This window comes from Diprion similis, chromosome 8, assembly GCF_021155765.1.
Source record: "Diprion similis isolate iyDipSimi1 chromosome 8, iyDipSimi1.1, whole genome shotgun sequence".
NCBI lineage: Eukaryota > Metazoa > Arthropoda > Insecta > Hymenoptera > Diprionidae > Diprion > Diprion similis.
This window is the reverse complement of record NC_060112.1, coordinates 16,607,683-16,626,324: the sequence shown is the minus strand read 5'-3', so window position 1 is coordinate 16,626,324 and position 18,642 is coordinate 16,607,683. Positions and strand designations below refer to the sequence as shown.

Below are 18,642 nucleotides of genomic sequence, written 5' to 3'. Positions count from 1 at the left end.
TATCTTGTATATATATATATATGTAATAATAATTGAGGACGAAGCGGAAATATAGGAGCGGAGAGCAACAGGATCTTTCTCAGGACGTTTGGACTATACCAATGAGCGCAAGGAATAAATTGACGAAACAAGACAGACAACTTATATGTGATAAAGAAATAATATTTTTTTATTCAAGACGTTAACGGGATAACAGAAATACATATGTCGTTTGAAGTAACGATGTTGGATGTCTAGGAGTTGCTACAATTTTAATTGTATTTGGAGTGGGTGAGTGCTTAGGATAAGTCCAGTTCCGTAATCAACGACACAATAACAGGCATCTTATTTCTGCTTCCTACAACTATTAAGCATGTGACAATGAAAAAAACCGTTGACTTTTTTTTACGTATCCATGTTAGTGATTAAGTTTTAGTTTCACGTCATCGATGAAATCAAATTTATAGAATTGTTGATATATTTGATTGATGTTTTTAAAAATAACTGTGTGTGTGTGTCATTATGGGTTGAAATACTTTCTCGCAATACTCTCGTAAAAGTGTAAAAATACAATGGTAAACCGTGACGTAGCGACACGAATTGATGAAAAGTATTTTCAATTCCTTGAACTACTCGTGATTATGCCTTTCATAATTGCATAATTATCTTGACTTTCTGGTCGCGAGTATAAAAAACTGACGGAAGAAAATGAATGAGATACTGCAGAAACAATAATATATACGAGTACGAGTGTGGTTTAGAAAAAATTTAAATACTAATGACAGAAGTGAATAAAACAACACAGAGATATTCTCATCACTGCTTATTATACATGGCAAACCTTAGTGTTCGCGAATAGATTAATTTTTTCTTATATCCCATGCGTGATTTTACTCATTATTACCGAGTGATCTTAACTGATGCTTATCCCGAAATGATCTACGAATACCTTTGCATTTTATTACGGTATGGCGGCATTCCACGCGTGTGAAAAACAAAGTGTGAAAAATTTCCGTACAAGAAGGGTACTTTGGTGTAAGTATAATTAGATCCCCCGAAAAGCGCCATTGGTAAAAAAAATCTTTCGCCAAATACATTAAAAGTGTCGTCATTACCTATAAAAATACCTTCTCTGATCAAAAATGTATGCATATAATCACCTCATTCGAAAAAACATTCAAATCATGTGTACTACTGACAAGTACACGGCTGTTAATTACTAACAACAGCGTGATTGAAACTCAACTCTTAGAAATGATAATCAGGTATGAATAAAAAATAAAATGTTTCATACAATGATGAAAATCTAGAAAAAAAATTAAATTAGTTAGTGAAACATGGGGGACCTCTTTCAGGGCATGATAAATACACGAATGGATAAAGATAGAGTTTGATTTATTTCTCAAGGTGTTTTTCTTAAAAGGCCTGCCAAGTACCACAAATTAATTTAATTTTTTTTTCTGGATTTTCATGTGTGAATGTGTAAAAGTTTCAAATCTTCCTAAAGCAATATTATAAAACTACTTTTCATAGTTTTGATTTTACATCTTAAAGTTGTACGAACAAATCTGTGGACAGATTCTACGATGATAGTCGAAGGGCCCACGCACTTTGAAATCATCAGCGATTCACAAGTGATTTCCTGGCGATATCTAATCTTAAAATAGTTTGAATTCTAGTCTTCAATTGTCTTCAAGTGTCCTAAACGTTGCAAGATTTTTGCCATATTGCTGATTTCGAATTGATTTTTCAACTAATTTCTCAAGTGAATGGTTCCTGGATGCTAGTTTTTGGTTTTGCGTTCGGTCATTCATATTTGAAAAAATATTCTGCGCGAACGCCACACCAATTCGGATTCAGTGGAAGCTTTTACAATGTCTGAAATATAGAAAGAATGTTTTTAATTTTAATACATTACGTTAAACAAACGATTCTACATTTCATACCTCGATGTCTTCACTCTAAGTTATGATTCGAAAAATGTATCAAATATATCTGAGATACATGGACTTCGATATTCGGAGACATATAGGGGAGGGTGTGGCAAAGTGGGCACCTTAAAATGTTTGATATCTAAAAAAATTTGGAGGCAAAGTGGGCTCCCTGAAATTTTTTAAATAACAAGGGATAAAATTAACCAACTGAACTTTTCATTAAAAATGAATTATTCGAAAATCATAATTACTCTAAACACTTTATTTTGATTTTAGGCATTATTTTCTTAAGGGGCCCACTTTGCTCCACCTTCCCCTACGTCAACGTCGAAATCTACCAGGACAGCCCCTTAATGAACTTTGTGCGATCGATGACCGCCAATCTTGATACGCGTTAGCTAATGTAATAGTTGGAATGATTTCATGTAGATTCATTCGCATTCACGTGAAGGACGCCCTTAATCTGCACTGCTGAAAGTGTCGTAATTTAAAAAAGAAAGAGATATTTTAAGTGTATGTTATTTATTAAGATTTGTTTGTTTTTTTCTTTTTTTTTTTGGAATTTGAAAAGGTGCCATAGTCAAACGTGGTTTACGTCAACGATAATTCTTCATTGCAAATCGCTGCGAGGATATTGTCATGCGAGTAATCTTCCATTACACGTGTGAAAAAGAAAATCGTTACGAGCCTTTTTATTTGCGTGCTACAAGAGATGCTGCTTTGGTATAACAACATATTAGTGCTTGTGAAAAACACGTTAATGAAAAATTTTTTCCCATCCTGTATCACGGCAGTTTCAATCATCATTTAACAAGCAACCTTCAAGTATAACGCATCCCGCAAGATTTATTTCCGGGGTTACGGAGCTCAACAGCTTTTTTCACTGGAACTGAAGTTTAAGCTGAATGGCTCAGATATACGTCACATGTTTACAAAATAACTTCTTAGCGAACTTTCATGAACTCCGCATCCTTTGAAGGTATCGATTGACATTTACGATACTCGTGTACATGGGCTTATAATTCGTGTCATTTATGGCATTAAGTTCTACTCGTTTACAGATGCAGGTGAAATGATTTACGATTCGGACTGCGGTTATTATCACGCGTCTGTAAAAAAATTCTGCACTACCGGCAAGACTGCGTAGCCTTCCGGGGTTGATTACAAATCTTAATCTACACATCGTAAAATGATTGAGGTAAAAACTAGTCGAAGGATAAACTGTCGTGCGTTTTTGTTGCTAATACAGGTAGGATCGTAGCTTATTTAAAATGTCTGCAAATGCAAAAGTGCCGACCAATTTTACTTCATTCGACATTTATGATATGCAATCATCGGTAATTCGATGAATCTGAAAGGCATGTGAGTCTCTCCCAACCATTCCTCGACTTAATTAGATTTGTGGTTGTAATAAAGTCTTCATCCGGCGTCAATTTATGCGACTAAGATATGTGAGAGAAACCGGAACTTCACTCTCGTACCCTTGGCGAATACCGTCGGTGGGAGGATACGCAGAATTTCTCACTGCTCGTTTGCAATGGCCGTGGATGATCAGACCAGCGAAAATTATACGAGATTTAATTCGCGTATGAAAACCTATGAGGTTTAACGCTATACTTTTTCTTGTGATGCTATAGGTATGCCAATATAAATATATATATATATATATATATATATATCAACTTGTTGTGTTTTGTGTAGCTGGAAGGTATTTTCTATAATTTTATATGAGCTTTAACCAGCATATCACCATGATATTTAACACAGATGTGTGAACGATTTCATTTTATTTACTCATCAACGTTTAATTTCGTTTCCAAGCGTGAGAATCCCCGTCTAATGATGAGCTATTCAGGTTTTTATACACTCGGTATGTATTTTTTGGTGTTCCAAACACATCAAAAGGTAACTCATCGTATCGGTTTGGCTTTATACTTTCGCATTACTATACTTGGCCATTACCTTGCACTTCTTTGAAAGATACGTTATATAGCCGGTGTACTCGAGGTTCGGGAATAAAATTCGCGAGGAAAAAATTCGGCGAGAAACAACATCGTTCTGCTGAAGCAAAAAATAAATAAATTAATAAACAACAGCAAAAAAAATTAGTTTTCGTTGGAATATACGGGTTGGCACAGTATACTATTTATTGATCAAAATGACAAAAATATAGTATAATTGCGTGCAGGAAAGATTTTTATTTGAATTTGATACGGTATAGAGGGGTGTCAGCAATAAACCGGAGGGGAGAAAACACGTTTTTTTTTCTCATTACTTTCTTCGTGATATTGCATTTTTGAAAACAATAAAACACGCCTACAGATGACTAAATTATAAACGTGTAGCTGTCACACCTGAGTTATAATATTTTTACTTTACGAATAAAGGTAAAAGAAAGAAAAAAAAAAAAAAAAAATAGCAAGCAATCGTTGTCATCTGGCGTGAGAATGATATAAATTTAACACCAAGGAAAATTCCATTGAGGAAACAATGTATACAAAAATAAAAATTGCGTAGATTTTCTTTTATAAACCAGATTTACCCGTGTCAAATGCGGTGAAAAAAATAAACAATCAATCGTATTTTACTGAATATTTTCAAAAAATGCGCGTCAAACGATTTGTAGCTGCATGGTATTAACCGATTTTAATTCATAACAGCCTCAGTTCCCTTAGAGATAAATTCGAATGTGGGTATGTGTAAGGAGTCTTCCTAATTGGTGTCACGTTTCCAAAGGGTACGAGAAAAATTTATGCTCACATATCGGTGTCACGCGTGTACGTGATGCGGGAATCTCATTCTACACGCATATTGTATCGTCGCTTTCAAAAATTATATTACAAATAGCTAAAAACGAGAATTTTTGCAATGAGTTATTGCTGGTCAACGGTGTCGAGCACTAGCCAGTGTTATTTATTCTTTTCGCAAGTGTCGCGTATGATAAATATCGACCAAAATTCACTCGTTTAATCATAGAACAAAAAAGTATGCGCGATGACTATAAATACGTCGACGATTGCTGAATTTATTATTCTAGAATATTCTAGATGGTCGGAAATTGCGTATAATTATGATCGTGATAACGAGGCTCGGCATTTGACGTCGGTAGGAATGCACACTGGACTGAGTAACGATGACAAGGGCGTAACCTGATCGTATATTTCCAAAATCCTTCCGAATTATTTCAAACACATATGTGTTGTCCCTCTACAATCGTGAGCAACGCACCAAGTTTTACTCAGCGAATTCACACCGACGCCTTATGTTACTTTTATCTTTTTGCCGAATTTACATACTTCAAGTATCACAAATAACCATTATTAAAAATTTATATCCATGTTTTTCTTCACAGACTCTTTTCCTTCGATCTTCTTTTTTTCAATAAATTTATTTTTATTGATGTTCAGCTTGCGCAATACAGGGAATTCTCTGACAATGAGTACTTATAAGATTTACTTAACTGTTGTTCAGAATATTGTAAACTTAAAACCAAGTATTGTTGCGGACGAATCGCTCACCAATTTTATACTACTAAATTAGCATATAACGTAGTTTATGGGCAGTCATTCAATGTCCAGAGTGGCTTATCGCTGTAACCCTGTGATATGGTTACATGTGCATACAAGCTGATTTGAGAAAGTGTATATTGGAGGGGCGAAAATAATAACAGTAATAAGAATAACAGTAAGTATAACAAAAATGAATCTAAGATAAATGATAAAATGATTAAATCTCCGAATCAGCATTAATATCTAATTGGCAAGGAAATATTGTACTGACGCAGGCATGTAATCCCCGGGGGCATTGGGTGTAAAAAACGATATTTTTCAAGAATTCCTTTTTTTTTTTTCATACGTCGTTTCCTTTTCACACTCGGCAGCTATGCTACCGTGAAACTTGTTTATTAGACTATTGCTGTACGTTCGTAATACATATGAACGTTGAAAAGATGTTCATAATTTGTTCCCGCGTGCGAGATCCGTTACATACATATTTCTCTGTTTACTTCGCCGGGTGGTCATTGCTGATTGTAATTCTGAAATACCATATGATTAACAAGAAAAATACCACGCACATAAACCGCAGAGGAAATTGGCAAGACTTATTCGCAGGTCCGCAGGTCGTCGTGCCGCTACTTAGTCATCGTAATAATTATAAATGAGAAACCAAAATATTTTGAATCGATTCCATACGCGTGGGTTATGTATTAACAATAAGTGGGACGAGTGTGCAACGGAAAGAGATAAGATATGAAAAATAGACAAAAATAGTCGTTAAATTTATTCGCACACAGTATATGATCATAGGTAATTGCATATTAGTATCCATGTAATATTGTGATATTAATATTTCGTAATAGACGTGTTAGTTTTGGTATATTGTTATTAGTTTTTGATGTTTGGAAAATTTTTTCTCCTTCACACGTCACAAATTCCACGCTAGAATCATACGTCAAAGATTTTGCGGCTCAACAGGTGCGCAGAAGTAGTTTATGCTTATATACGTCAACCAACGACCCGAGCTATAATTTATTTTCATTACAAAAAACCAGTTTCGCTGCGTGTGATTTGCAGAGGGCATATGAACACGTTTGAACATTTCTGTCGGACATAAATTATATACCGCAGGGGTGGAAAAAAACTACAAAAAAAAAAAAAAAAATAGTAATAAACATACAATTTTTATTGCAACAATTTCTCAATCAATTCGTAAAATAATCGGAGGTATACATGATAATAACCACAAGAATACTTCAATGCTCGCATTGTTTGACACATCACAGCTCGACAAAGTTACTCCGAACTTTTGCTCGTTCATTTCAAACGTTCACAAAGGCATATCTCTCGTCTTTCCAGACAATTTTCCGCTTTCACCCCTTTGTCTCCCATTCTCTCTCGAATTTCAAAATTTTACCTCTGTAGATACGTAGGTATATGTGTGTATATGTACCAGTGGATGCAGTTGTGTTCGTCTCCCTCCAGAGTAAGAATGCTTTGTGTCTGTAGTCTGAGTGTTTAAAGCGCCGACGAATAAAGGGTTCAGCGACACGTCTGAGTATCTATATAAGCGAAAATCTTGTGCGCACGAAACCCCGAGCCTTGAATTGCGGAACCGTACAATAAAAGTGCGAATGGATCTACGCTCGCATAGCAGATGAGGATGGTTTTTTACGTGCACAGTGGTTTGAAAAGCGTCGTCTATTTAATTACTTTTATTAGCTCTGAAAAGATGAAACAAGTTATTAAGAAAAGATTTGTACAACTCCGTAATCTAGCGTTGGACGAAGCTTCTATAATTACTATTTATCAAAATTACACTTTTTCGTATACAATAATATTATTTGTATATATTTGTTTTTGCTCTTTAAATGTGTGTAATTTTTTTTTCAAATCCCAAAGACATTCAAAAAACCTGACTTTCAGCGCGATCTACTCTATATTAGTTGAAAAACATAGGAAAAATTTGGATTTGGTCGTTGTGAAATATTTTATATAACTTTGAACGCATGTATAAAATCGAAAAAAAAATTCAACCAAAAACAGGTTTTATCTGAACTGGAGGCGAATTTTCATTGTATCTTTGATGTTTTCGAACGATTCGATGTTATTCTTCTCAATTCCTATATTATTTTAGTGTTTCCGAAGCTTCGTGGGTGGGTCAAAGGTCAACGTAGGACCTTAAATAACTTTTGAAAGAGTAGATTTATCATAAAATAATAAGAGATCTTTTCTGTAGAACGTTCGATTCCTTACAAAAATACGTTCTGGTCTTATCAGTATACACTAATGCGTTGACGACTTATAAAATTGAAAACTAGAAAAAAAATTCCTTTATTTTTTAAATGGGAAATATAAAATCGTGATGAAGCATCTCTAAATATTAATATTAAAAGCTAAAACTTGGATAGCATCCTTTTTTCATCAATTTAAACAATATTTTCGACTGGAGTTTTGAAGAAAAAAAAAATGGTCGATTTTTTGGATACAGTCTATACACACGAGTATATATATATACGAATGTATGTTTAGCGGAAATGAACTGCTCTGTCACGGTGCCATTGCACGGTGAATAAGCGTCATATACCTGAGTTGATAATTTATACACATGGTTGTGTACAAATGATCGTGACGTGTGCCAGCCTCACTCATTGCGGGAATTATACGTTGGCATATATGCTGAATCAAAATGAAACAAATAACGAAGGCGAAAGAAATTCCGGTTATAAGAATATCAAGCAATTCGACATCTTGCAACATTAGGTGTATGTATATAGGCACTAAATGAATGTATCGCGTGCAATGTAATTTTTTGCAGTATTTAGATATAGTGTGAGTTTGATTTATCTTCAATATTACATGTATACCTGGGCAGTTGTTGAAAAAGTTTATTTAGTTTTTTTTTTGTTTTTTTTTTCTTTTTGCTGGTTAAATTTTGTTTCAAAACTGAGCTACGGTCTTGTATTTAGCTAGCAAATAAATTTTATCCGTTCCTATTGTACCGAGAGTTATGCTATCAAATAGCACTGAAGCTTAAAATTCAACCTGCAGTTATTTTTAAATCAACAGACGCAAAATGTTGCACCACCGTTTCGTTCGGTGCTACAAACCTGTTATATATTGGCTTTTTTTAACCATCATTCAGCATTACAGTCACGTTGTTCTACTCTTGTTATATTTCTAACGAATCATAATCTAAACCGTGGTTAATTTAGTATTTTGGAGATTACTTATATGCGAATACAAATAATATGTTTCTCAATGAAATAGCAGTGAGGAATATCATATATGGCGTAAATTAAGTGTAATTTTTTTTATAACAGAAACCACCAACAGTAAGAAAGTAGGGAGTAGATTATATCGTCTGAAATAGGTAAACGGTGACAAATCAAGTAAATTCTAAAGCGCGATACCAGTTTTGGAAATGTTTTATGAAAAGTTTACTCGTAGAAAACCTCAAGATGCTCTTCACTTTTATTTTTAGCCTCATGAATCTGAACGTCTCGTGTCTTGATTTTCTTTTTATTTTTATTTTTTTTTTTTCTTATGAAACGGTGTAGCAATTCAGGGTTGTAAGAGCAAATGCAAATAAACGAGAATTTTTTATCGTCCCTGAACAATCATCGCATATAATCTGCTTCGCTGTGTAAGAACTCAGCAGAAGAGCGACGTGATGTGGTGAAGAAGAAAAAAAAGATTGGGGGGAAACAGATAAAGCAAAGTACAAGCGAGGAGCGCATATGAAAAGGGACAAAATTCTCAGATCCAACAGATAGTCTAAAATTTAAATGAAAAAAGTTAAACCAACGACGCAATGGCGATGAAGATCTAGAAAAAATGGAGTCGAATAATTCAAAGGCTAATGTAATGTTTTAATCACTAATTTTTTTCGTCTCCCTTTCCCTCTCCCTGTTATTTTTGCGCATATCTATATTGTACGCAATCGATGACCTTACTGGTTGGAGAACAAAAATACGGAAAACTTGTCTTGTAAAATGATAAAAATTGAGAACGCAAAAATGTATAAATCAATTTATACTGAAATTATTTTTTCTGAGAATGGGTAAGATTACGAAGGGCAAAATATTGAATTGCGAAAATACCGAAGAGTCAAAACGGCGACTTCTTAAGTGTCAGACTCGTGCCTTTTTAAAAAATTTACGAATCTGAATTTATCAGTAACGACTGACCAAAGACTCGAAAAGTCAAAATTCCGAAACCCAGTAATTGTAAGACAGAATGAACTAAATACCGAAAAGTTGTACTAGTCGCATCTAATAGATGGCATTACGCTTGTGAAGCGGCATATGGAAGCACGTTCATGAATGTGGAACATGATTTAATGTACATATCGGCAAAATGATGCACTGTTTAAATGTTATTAAAAATATTTTGCCTATTTCCTTGCGTACTTTGATGTCTTTTAATGACACAGAAGGTTGTCCAATACAATGAGATAATCTTGATAAAACTAGCATAGAGTTGACAAATTTCACAAATTCCGAATTTCTAAGAGATTCGGTAATAATTTCGTCCTTACGGGATTTTGGTCCTTCTCCATTTTACGGATCAAAATTTTACTCCTTCTGAAATTTGATTTTCGAGAAATAATGTTTTTAGGTTTTTGGCTGTTCGAAGTATATATTCTATATAAAATACTAAAAATATTAGAATACTAATATACTTGAAATACTTTTCCGGATAAAATAGCGTTCGATTAAATGAACTTACAGAAATTTTCGGATGTTCAATCAGTCAACTTTTTTGTTTTTCGGGATTTTGATCCCACCCCTTACTGAACTGGCTAGCACGCTCCGGTGCTATTATAATGTGGATACGCAAGTCCAACGACTTTTAATGAGTTATTTACCTTCGTTTTGGACCGCTTCAAAACGATAAATTTTCAAACTTGCCCGAAGATATGATTACAGCGTGGATTAAAGTATCGGAATCTGGTCATAATTTATCATTATTATGTCTACAAGATCTATAAAGATGCGATGTAATCCGTTTAATGAAACGCCGATTATTCAAGGCTGAATAGAGTTTTAACAAGTGAGCACGTATACTCGTTAAAAAATATCTATCATCCTGACCTGTTTTCTTAATAACATAATTTCAATCCGAAATATTCTATTCGTTTTAATCGTAGTGCAAAATAATTTCTGGCAAATGGTTTATGCCATTTTTTTTATAGATGGTCTCACCGTAAGCTAAGTCTATATGGAAATCACATGTCCGAATAGCTTTCCGTGCATAAATTTAATATGCAAATATGATAAGAACTTATTGTCGAACAAACTGAAGGCTCGTTTACAAGCCGTAAATTTGAAAAAGTTTTCGGAGCTTTGCTTTCAGTCGTAAAAGTCTGATTATTCCTACGATTGATTTTAGTTGTGAACTGTGAAGCGCTTGCCAACGAAATTTCTTTCCCTAATGCTCATCAGCTCTTAGAAATGATCTTTTTCTGTGACTGTTGAGAATTCATGTGACCACTTCAGGGAAAACACTGTCATGTTATTCGTCATTGACACCTTTTTTTTCTTTTCTCGTGAAAATCTACCTTTGTTGCAGAATCCGATACTTTTCGTATGAAAAATAAGGTTGTTCAAACTTATTAATTATATATCATGCGTCACGACACGTTATTTCGTTTAACGTGATTAATGAATTCACGGAATAATATATGAACGCTACAAAATATAATGAAGAAAAATTTGTTGACCAAATACTTCTGCGCCAATTGAACCTGTCGGCCTGCCAAATTCCCTGTAATATATCTTGTAAAAATGTCGAGTCAGTGCCCATTACTTCATCAGTAGAATCTGAAAAGTACGTCGACAAATTTTCACGTCTTTTTTACACGTGATCTCATAATTGGTTTCAAATTCTAAAAATGCTGCGTATCGACTTAAGTCCGATATAAATTGGCGACTTAGTTTACTTTTCCTTCGGTTTATTCAATCAGAGAAATACAAGGCGATAATAATCATCCTGCAGTCTTCATATACAACCTTCAAATCAGGGGCTAAGACTGTACCTACGGAAGTGTCGAAAATCGCTTCTGAACTTTGATCGTGGTCTTAAATCGCTCCTCCAGCTTTTAACCTGTCAACATATCCATTATGGGAGCGGTTGTCATGCATAGAAAAAAAGCTGAAAACACAATCAAAAAACAAAGTATTGCATCTGTTTTAGTTTTTTCACACCCGTCAAAATGTAGGATATATTATTTTACAGATAAACTTCGTACCTGGCGTTTTTACTCGCGAACATTCCATGCTGTTACATGTGTCAAAGTGTTTCACGAAAGCAGTCGTAGTTTTTTGTTACATCCTTATAGTAAGATAATGTAGATATACCGCCGTCTTGTCGCAATACATTATTTTCAGTCAGGATAATAATGAACAGAGCAACAAGTACCAGAACACAAATTATTAGTATAGTTACACTTATTAGTTATTATAAAGTAGATGACATTATACTTGTCATCATTAAAAGGCGGGCTGGCGGTTAATTGATTCTAATAATGTTGTAAATTAATATAAATTTTGAGTTGTTTAAATGGATATTTCTTATATAACCTTATGAAGTAATATCGCGATCCGTTGAAAGTTATTCCAAGATCCTGATCGATAACACGAATCTACCAAAACGAATGCATATTTTGGAACTTTTCAAAATAAAGTAAAAAATAAAGCCGAAATAAAAATTACGACAAATTTTTAATAACTCGAGTTGTTTACTATTGTAAAATTAATTACAACCAGACTTTCGGCAACCTCATTTCCGATATAATCGACAAGGACTAATCTAAGAACCCTACATTCGAAACATCTTTCACGATGGAAATATAGGTTATACGCGATTAAATATTCTGAGACGAAATTCATCCAGTGCTCAAAAGATTGTTATCATCTGATTTGTGAGGTCAGAGATCGATTCGGACATATGGCTTAGCTAATTTCTGCATGAATTTGTCAGATGACGTCACTATCATTCCGTTCCACAAAATTCTGTTGGAACATTAGGTAGCCAAAGATTATCGTTACTTTGAATTTATTTTACTTTTTACTTATACCTCCAAAAGTAATACTTTTATTATGAACTATAATGTTTTTGAAATGGAGTACGAATTAATAATATATATTGTAAAAGTAGATGTCACTCTTGAATACTTGAATATTGAATTATTTTTTGGAAAAATTTGTTGACCTTGTAGCGAACAGGATGTGTATGAAAAAAATTTGAACACCGCACTCCTGTTGAAGGATGACGGTACGTATGATTATTCTACTGTTTTTAGCGCCGAAACTATGCATCATATAGTTTTACATAATCACGCTAATTTTGCGGGCAATGCTTCATGCCCATTTCACACAATTTCGTCCCACCGCCCGCCGTAGTCTCACTTCAAACTTGTCTAGTTCAATAAGTGTCATATGGTATATACATACTTTGACATCGTTTCAATGACCTATGAATGGTGCCTTTGCACACATCGACATCAACGTATCCTCTGGTCCGCACGCGGATATGAGAATTGAAGTACAATAAAGTATTTGATTATACAAGTTAGAAAACTGAGAGACACGTGTATGAACGATAATTTCAGAGACTGAATTAAATGGTTGATTACACCTGCGAAACAACCTTTTCAATAAACGATAATTGAGCAAAAATCGTGAATTCCAATACCGCATTCATGTTTCGCATCATTATTACCGCGTCTCACGTTTTAACGTTTATTGGATAAAAATAGGTTTCTTTGCCTTAATGTCGAGGTTCGATCACGCAGCTTATTGTCATGCAAGCAGCTATAAAAGTACGAGTATAAAGCCAACATATTTCTTGGGATGAGTGAGTGAACATGTTTTACGAGCAATTGAAATAATATTTGAACAAACTGTTATTGTTCAGCAGCGTTAGGTAGATGACCGTTAATTAGGCATAGTTTTTTCTAATTGCAAAGTCGATTACTCCGTAAAATAGCTGCAAAACAAATTCTGAAATGCTACACTCACTGTCACGATGATTCAATCTTACGATATGAGAAAAAGAAAAAAAAATGTAATGTCGCCGTACAAGTTAGTGACATTGACGTATTGCGTATCCCTTTTTAATTAACAGTTGATACGCAGATGTTACTTGTAGTAATTTTGCCACGTGGAATTTTTTTTTTCTCATTGTAATTATATAGTTTAACGAGACACTTATGAATCGGTAACAAGTAACTCCATTTTCGTGATCTTTGATCTGTGGGAATATCAATTTTTATAGCTATACTCGTGTAAGAAGAGCGCAGAATAGATCGATGGCTCGTGCTCGTGTCGCTGGTTGGTAGTGCGAGGCTTCCATCGTCGTTAATTAATTATTATTCCTCGTTTCTCCGTTTATAAGTAAATAAAGTGACTTGAAGCAAGATTCATTGAGTTTAATCGACAAGGATAGGAAAACTGGTCTATACCTACGTTCAAATCGCCGTGACACTTATTCTTTACTCGGTTTCCTCTGTTACAGACGAAGAGGGTGCGTTGAGAGAACTGACAGAGGAGGAGGGACCGTCACAATGATGGAGCTGAGTCACAGTCTCACCCTCAACGAGGATGCGCTAAATCAAATCCCAGAGGCCAAGCGGCCCGTCTTCGTATTCGAGTGGCTGCGTTTCCTAGACAAAGTCCTTGTCGCGGCGCAAAAGGTACACCAAGAGACACCCTTAAAAGTTATTTGAAATTTTGTCAAATCCTCAGAACGTGCTCGATGCCTAACGATGCTATTTCGACTAGTATCAAATTCTAGAGACTGTGCGTCGTGGAGGCGAAAAAAATACGCAACGCCGTCAAAAATAGACATCTATAAATCATAATTCGGTACTCCGAGATTTTTATAGCGAAATCGAATTGCTGAAAGTCAGAAGAAGGTTGTTGAGGAAGAATCGAATCTGCGCATCCTGCGTTTATCGTTATATTATTCTATAATTATCACGCAATCTTGATACTTAAAAACACGAATGTGGCGATATAATATGTTTACGAATATTGTGTATTTTTGTATTCGGAAAAATTATTAATTTATACTGACGGAATCATTCTTTAGATACGCTTTATTACACAGCTGCGACCGCTCATTTTGTGTCACTTTTTATCGACGTTCCAGAGAGGAAGACCGTGATTTTTATACGGTACTCAAATCTTACATAATGCTAACTGCTGTTATCATTTGACTTAATCTTTATGTAATGATATATTCTCTACACGCATTAAATTAGGCACTCTTTAAAATAATACAAGGTATCCGAAAGCGTGTATTAAATGATGATTTTCGTTGGGTGTAATGACACCTAAATTAGATGTTGTACACACGGATAACAAAAACCAGATGGGAATAATTTCGCTACGAAACTACCATAACGAATCAGTATGTAGAAACTCCGAAAAAATATTCGAGTCATTCCTGTACATGCTAAATCATAATTTCTGAGAATGCAGTGATATTAGCTTCTCATTAAACAATTGCATATATCTTACCAACGAATCTAGTTTTAAAGCTCAAGCAAATTATTAGTTTGCATATTTAACTGCCACAAGTTTAGTATAGTCAAATTATGAACGGTTATTTCTTACGCCCTTTCGTACACATATCTTGCAAATTAATCGATATCCGCATCAACTTTCAAATTTAATCATATCAAACGGTAACATTAACAACGAATTTGTTTACTCGGTTAATTGGTACGTGCAAAAAAAAAACTGCTTGTTCTGCCTTGACTTTTCAATCGTTCTGACAATTTGACAGACAAATGTAATTTAATCCGCAGGACTTTCGAGCACATCACACTGTCATTCTCTATACTTCAAAGTACGCTTCACGTTGCTTCTTATTATTCTCAAACAGTTTGATTTTTTTTTTTTTTTACTTTATTACCGATTCTTGACGCCGTAAAATAAAGAGTGATTAATCCTCACACTTGCTTGAACTTTCGGGTATATAATATCTCAAACAATAGAGATAAGATCAGTGGCAGTTCTGATTAGCAATGGACATTGACCAATACAGCTATATATATATATATATATATATATATATATATAGCAAGGAGCAAACCGCTAATCTACATCGAATTTAAATTGTTGAGTCAAAAACAGTGTAGCAAGAAAATAATACGGTACCTCGACGAATTACTATACGTACTCAAGCATACTAGAGATTAACAGGTAATAACAGTATACGCTACCATAAAGAAGAATTTAATGTTTAGTATTATGAACCATTAAGAAAATCGCAAGTTTCGTCCGTCGGAATTTTTTTTGGCCTCGCATATTTTTTTACGATGAAAATGACTGCCAGTCCGTATTCGATTGACGCACCTTTGAATTAATGTTTGATGTTGCCGTTACAAATATTCGAATAATTTGATACTTCTAACTTGTTGCGACGTTACAGAACGATATCAAAGGATGTCAACAGAAATTAGTCGAACAGCTCACAAGGCACATGCAAGGGGCTCCGGGACCACCAACCCGTCGTCTCATAGCGCGCTGCCTTGCAACTCTATTTAGCGTTGGCGACACATTTCTGCTGTTTGACACAGTAAACAAATGCAACGATATTCTGAAAAACAAGGACGACTCTCCGAGTTTCCTGCCCACAAAATTGTAAGTTTGCATATCACGTACGACGCAAGTTTCAGGAGCTGTGAACTCTTTGTTGGAACTGCACCGCATAACTTTATATCATTTTTCACAACGACGTTTAACTCGTACTTTTTAAAAATCAGTCTTGAATCGCAATAAAAAATGAAAATTTTGGGATAACGAAATTCTGTCGAAGTCACGAACGTTTTTACCCGCGTTTACAGAGCTGCAATCTGCTGCGTTGGATGTATGTATGAAAAATTAGGCCGCATGATGGGCCGATCTTACGAAGACACTGTTCAGATATTGATAAAATCGCTCCGCTCAGCAGAGTCACAAACCCGGATAGAAATAATGCACACTCTTGAGAAGGTAAACAATTCTTGTTCTGATAAAAACTAGCGTAAAAATTCTTACAATACAGTTTGAAATTCATTTTGTTTCATCGCTGTAATATAAGGTGTGCGCTGGGATGGGATCCGCCATTACAAACGTCCACAAGGAAATTTACAAAGTAGCCCGACACTGCCTTACGGATAGAGTCATGGCAGTACGTTGCGCTGCTGCTAAGGTATAACCACCTCTGACCTTGTTCATGTTAACATAATATAACACATAGTCAGCGTCAGTTTTTAATTTTCAAGACTTCATACCTCATAGTCAGTTGGACATCAATGGGGATATTTCTTAGTAAAACATATGTGAAAAAGAAAAATTGCGAAGAAGTTGGTATTCTTGTGTGCAAGAAATATACTCATTACTCAAAGTTAAGGCCACTGGTCCCACGTTAACGTCAATTGCTCAGTTCGAGGCGCACTCGCACTATTCAGAGCCAAAATTAGCGTATGATCAATCATTCGTTTTCAGTGTCTTTTGGAAATGTTAAATCACGCACCTTTTCTGTGCACAACTGAAATCGAAAGTGTTGCCACATTGTGTTTCCGGGCGTTCGAAGGTTCAAATTATGAAGTGAGATGCACCGTGGCAAAACTTTTGGGTGCATTAGTTGCCACCACGCAACAAGCAACCCCGAAAGGAAACAATCCTGCAGGTAATGGTGTCCTATTATATTGCTCTACAAGCCTCGTAAAATATGAATTTCACGAAACATTTTAAAGTTTTAGCTCCTCAAAGTAAAGGGTATAAGCCAATATCATTGGATGAAGCACTGAACATACTAATGTCTGGATTCCTGCGTGGAGGTGCCGGCTTTTTAAAAGGCACAGGAGAAATGATAAAAGGGAGCTCGGGCGTAAATCGTGAAGTCAGAGTTGGAGTCACGCATGTGAGACTTATCCTTAACAATTATTTCCAATTTATAAACTTACGTAAATATAAATCGGAAGGTATTTCTAATACCCATTAATAACGTGACCTATTGATAGCTTTGTCTACGAACAAATATAAAATGCTTTCTTATTATCTTCTACAAAAATCTTAGCAATATCCGTTTAGGTTGTACTTCTTAACAGTTATGATCAACTATAGGCTACACGAGAGTACACAACCAACTTATCTGTTCCTCTGAAACATTAAATGTCCACTATTTCTTACGATATTACGCAAATTTAATTTTCAGGCCTATGTAGTATTTGTGCAAATTCTCGGAGGAGCTTGGCTTGAGCGTAACATAAGCACCCTGGTTGCCCACGTCCTAGATCTCGTTGCTAATCCCAAAGCGGCCAGTTCACACGTGGATGCGGTGTACTCGAGAAAATGCATAAACTTTATCCTCCGAGGTACGATAGGGAAGTTGTTAGGTGAGGGAGCTCAGGCTGCAGCGTGTAAAGAAATTGCCCATGTAATTTTAAAGCAGATGAACTCCATCGGTAAGTAATATATCCGTATCTTCTGATACACACAGCTCACAGTAATATAAATATGTCGAAAAAATAACTGTCATTTCGCGAACAGACTTCAGCCCAGAAAACGCGAAAGACTGCAATCAAGAAACGTTGTTCAGCCAACATCTGTTAGTCTGTGCTTTACAAGAAATGGGAAATCTAATTCTCGGGCTAGGCACCACCGCTTGCAATCTCATATCCGACCAATCGCTTAGTAAGTAATCCAGTCAACCAGGTATTATTGAAATAATTTCAATAAATTGTCAAATTGAAAATACATGTGGGTTACTTGCAGGCAATTTTTGTTCAAGTCTTAACATTTTTTTCATCTTACGTACTGTCCAGGCTTGATTGAAACGACAATAGCAGTTTTGGTGCACCCTTGTCAAGCGGCAAGACTAGCCGCTTCGTGGTGTCTGCGATGCATTTGCGTCGCTGTTCCAAGTCAGATAACTCCATTGATTGACCGTTGCGTAGATGCAATTGAAAATATGAGAAGTTCACCGGAGGCAATAGCAGGTTACAGCAGTGCCCTAGCCGCGGTTTTAGGAAGCGTAAGATTATCGCCCCTCGGAGTTCCCCATACCAAAGGAAAGGTAGTTATTACGAAATTGTAATTTTCAAACACACACAGTTCATTAAAATGTTGCTTTGTCTGTGCTACTGAAAGGTTTTTCTTGCTGCTGAGCTGAATAGAACTCGTTGAATTATGGAGTCTAGAAATCCATAAATATTAATTACGCTGTGATGTGTG

General features: G+C 35.3%; 1 protein-coding gene across 6 annotated transcripts in view; it reads left to right on the top strand.

Moving 5' to 3' along the window:
- The window catches only part of LOC124408923 (HEAT repeat-containing protein 5B), a 76,276-nt gene that overhangs the window by 45,638 nt on the left and 11,996 nt on the right, over window positions 1-18,642 (top strand). For 4 of the 6 annotated variants that reach the window (XM_046886231.1, XM_046886232.1, XM_046886233.1 and 1 more), the window contains exons 2-10: window positions 13,931-14,108; window positions 15,854-16,065; window positions 16,269-16,416; window positions 16,505-16,615; window positions 16,912-17,095; window positions 17,163-17,329; window positions 17,624-17,873; window positions 17,959-18,102; window positions 18,234-18,484. In XM_046886231.1, coding sequence (XP_046742187.1) covers window positions 13,980-14,108; window positions 15,854-16,065; window positions 16,269-16,416; window positions 16,505-16,615; window positions 16,912-17,095; window positions 17,163-17,329; window positions 17,624-17,873; window positions 17,959-18,102; window positions 18,234-18,484 — 1,596 coding nt within the window. In that variant the 5' untranslated portion in view covers window positions 13,931-13,979. Of the gene's footprint in view, window positions 1-3,764; window positions 3,784-13,930; window positions 14,109-15,853; window positions 16,066-16,268; window positions 16,417-16,504; window positions 16,616-16,911; window positions 17,096-17,162; window positions 17,330-17,623; window positions 17,874-17,958; window positions 18,103-18,233; window positions 18,485-18,642 lie in introns of those variants that run through there. The other 2 variants (XM_046886234.1, XM_046886230.1) reach the window with 2 other exon arrangements.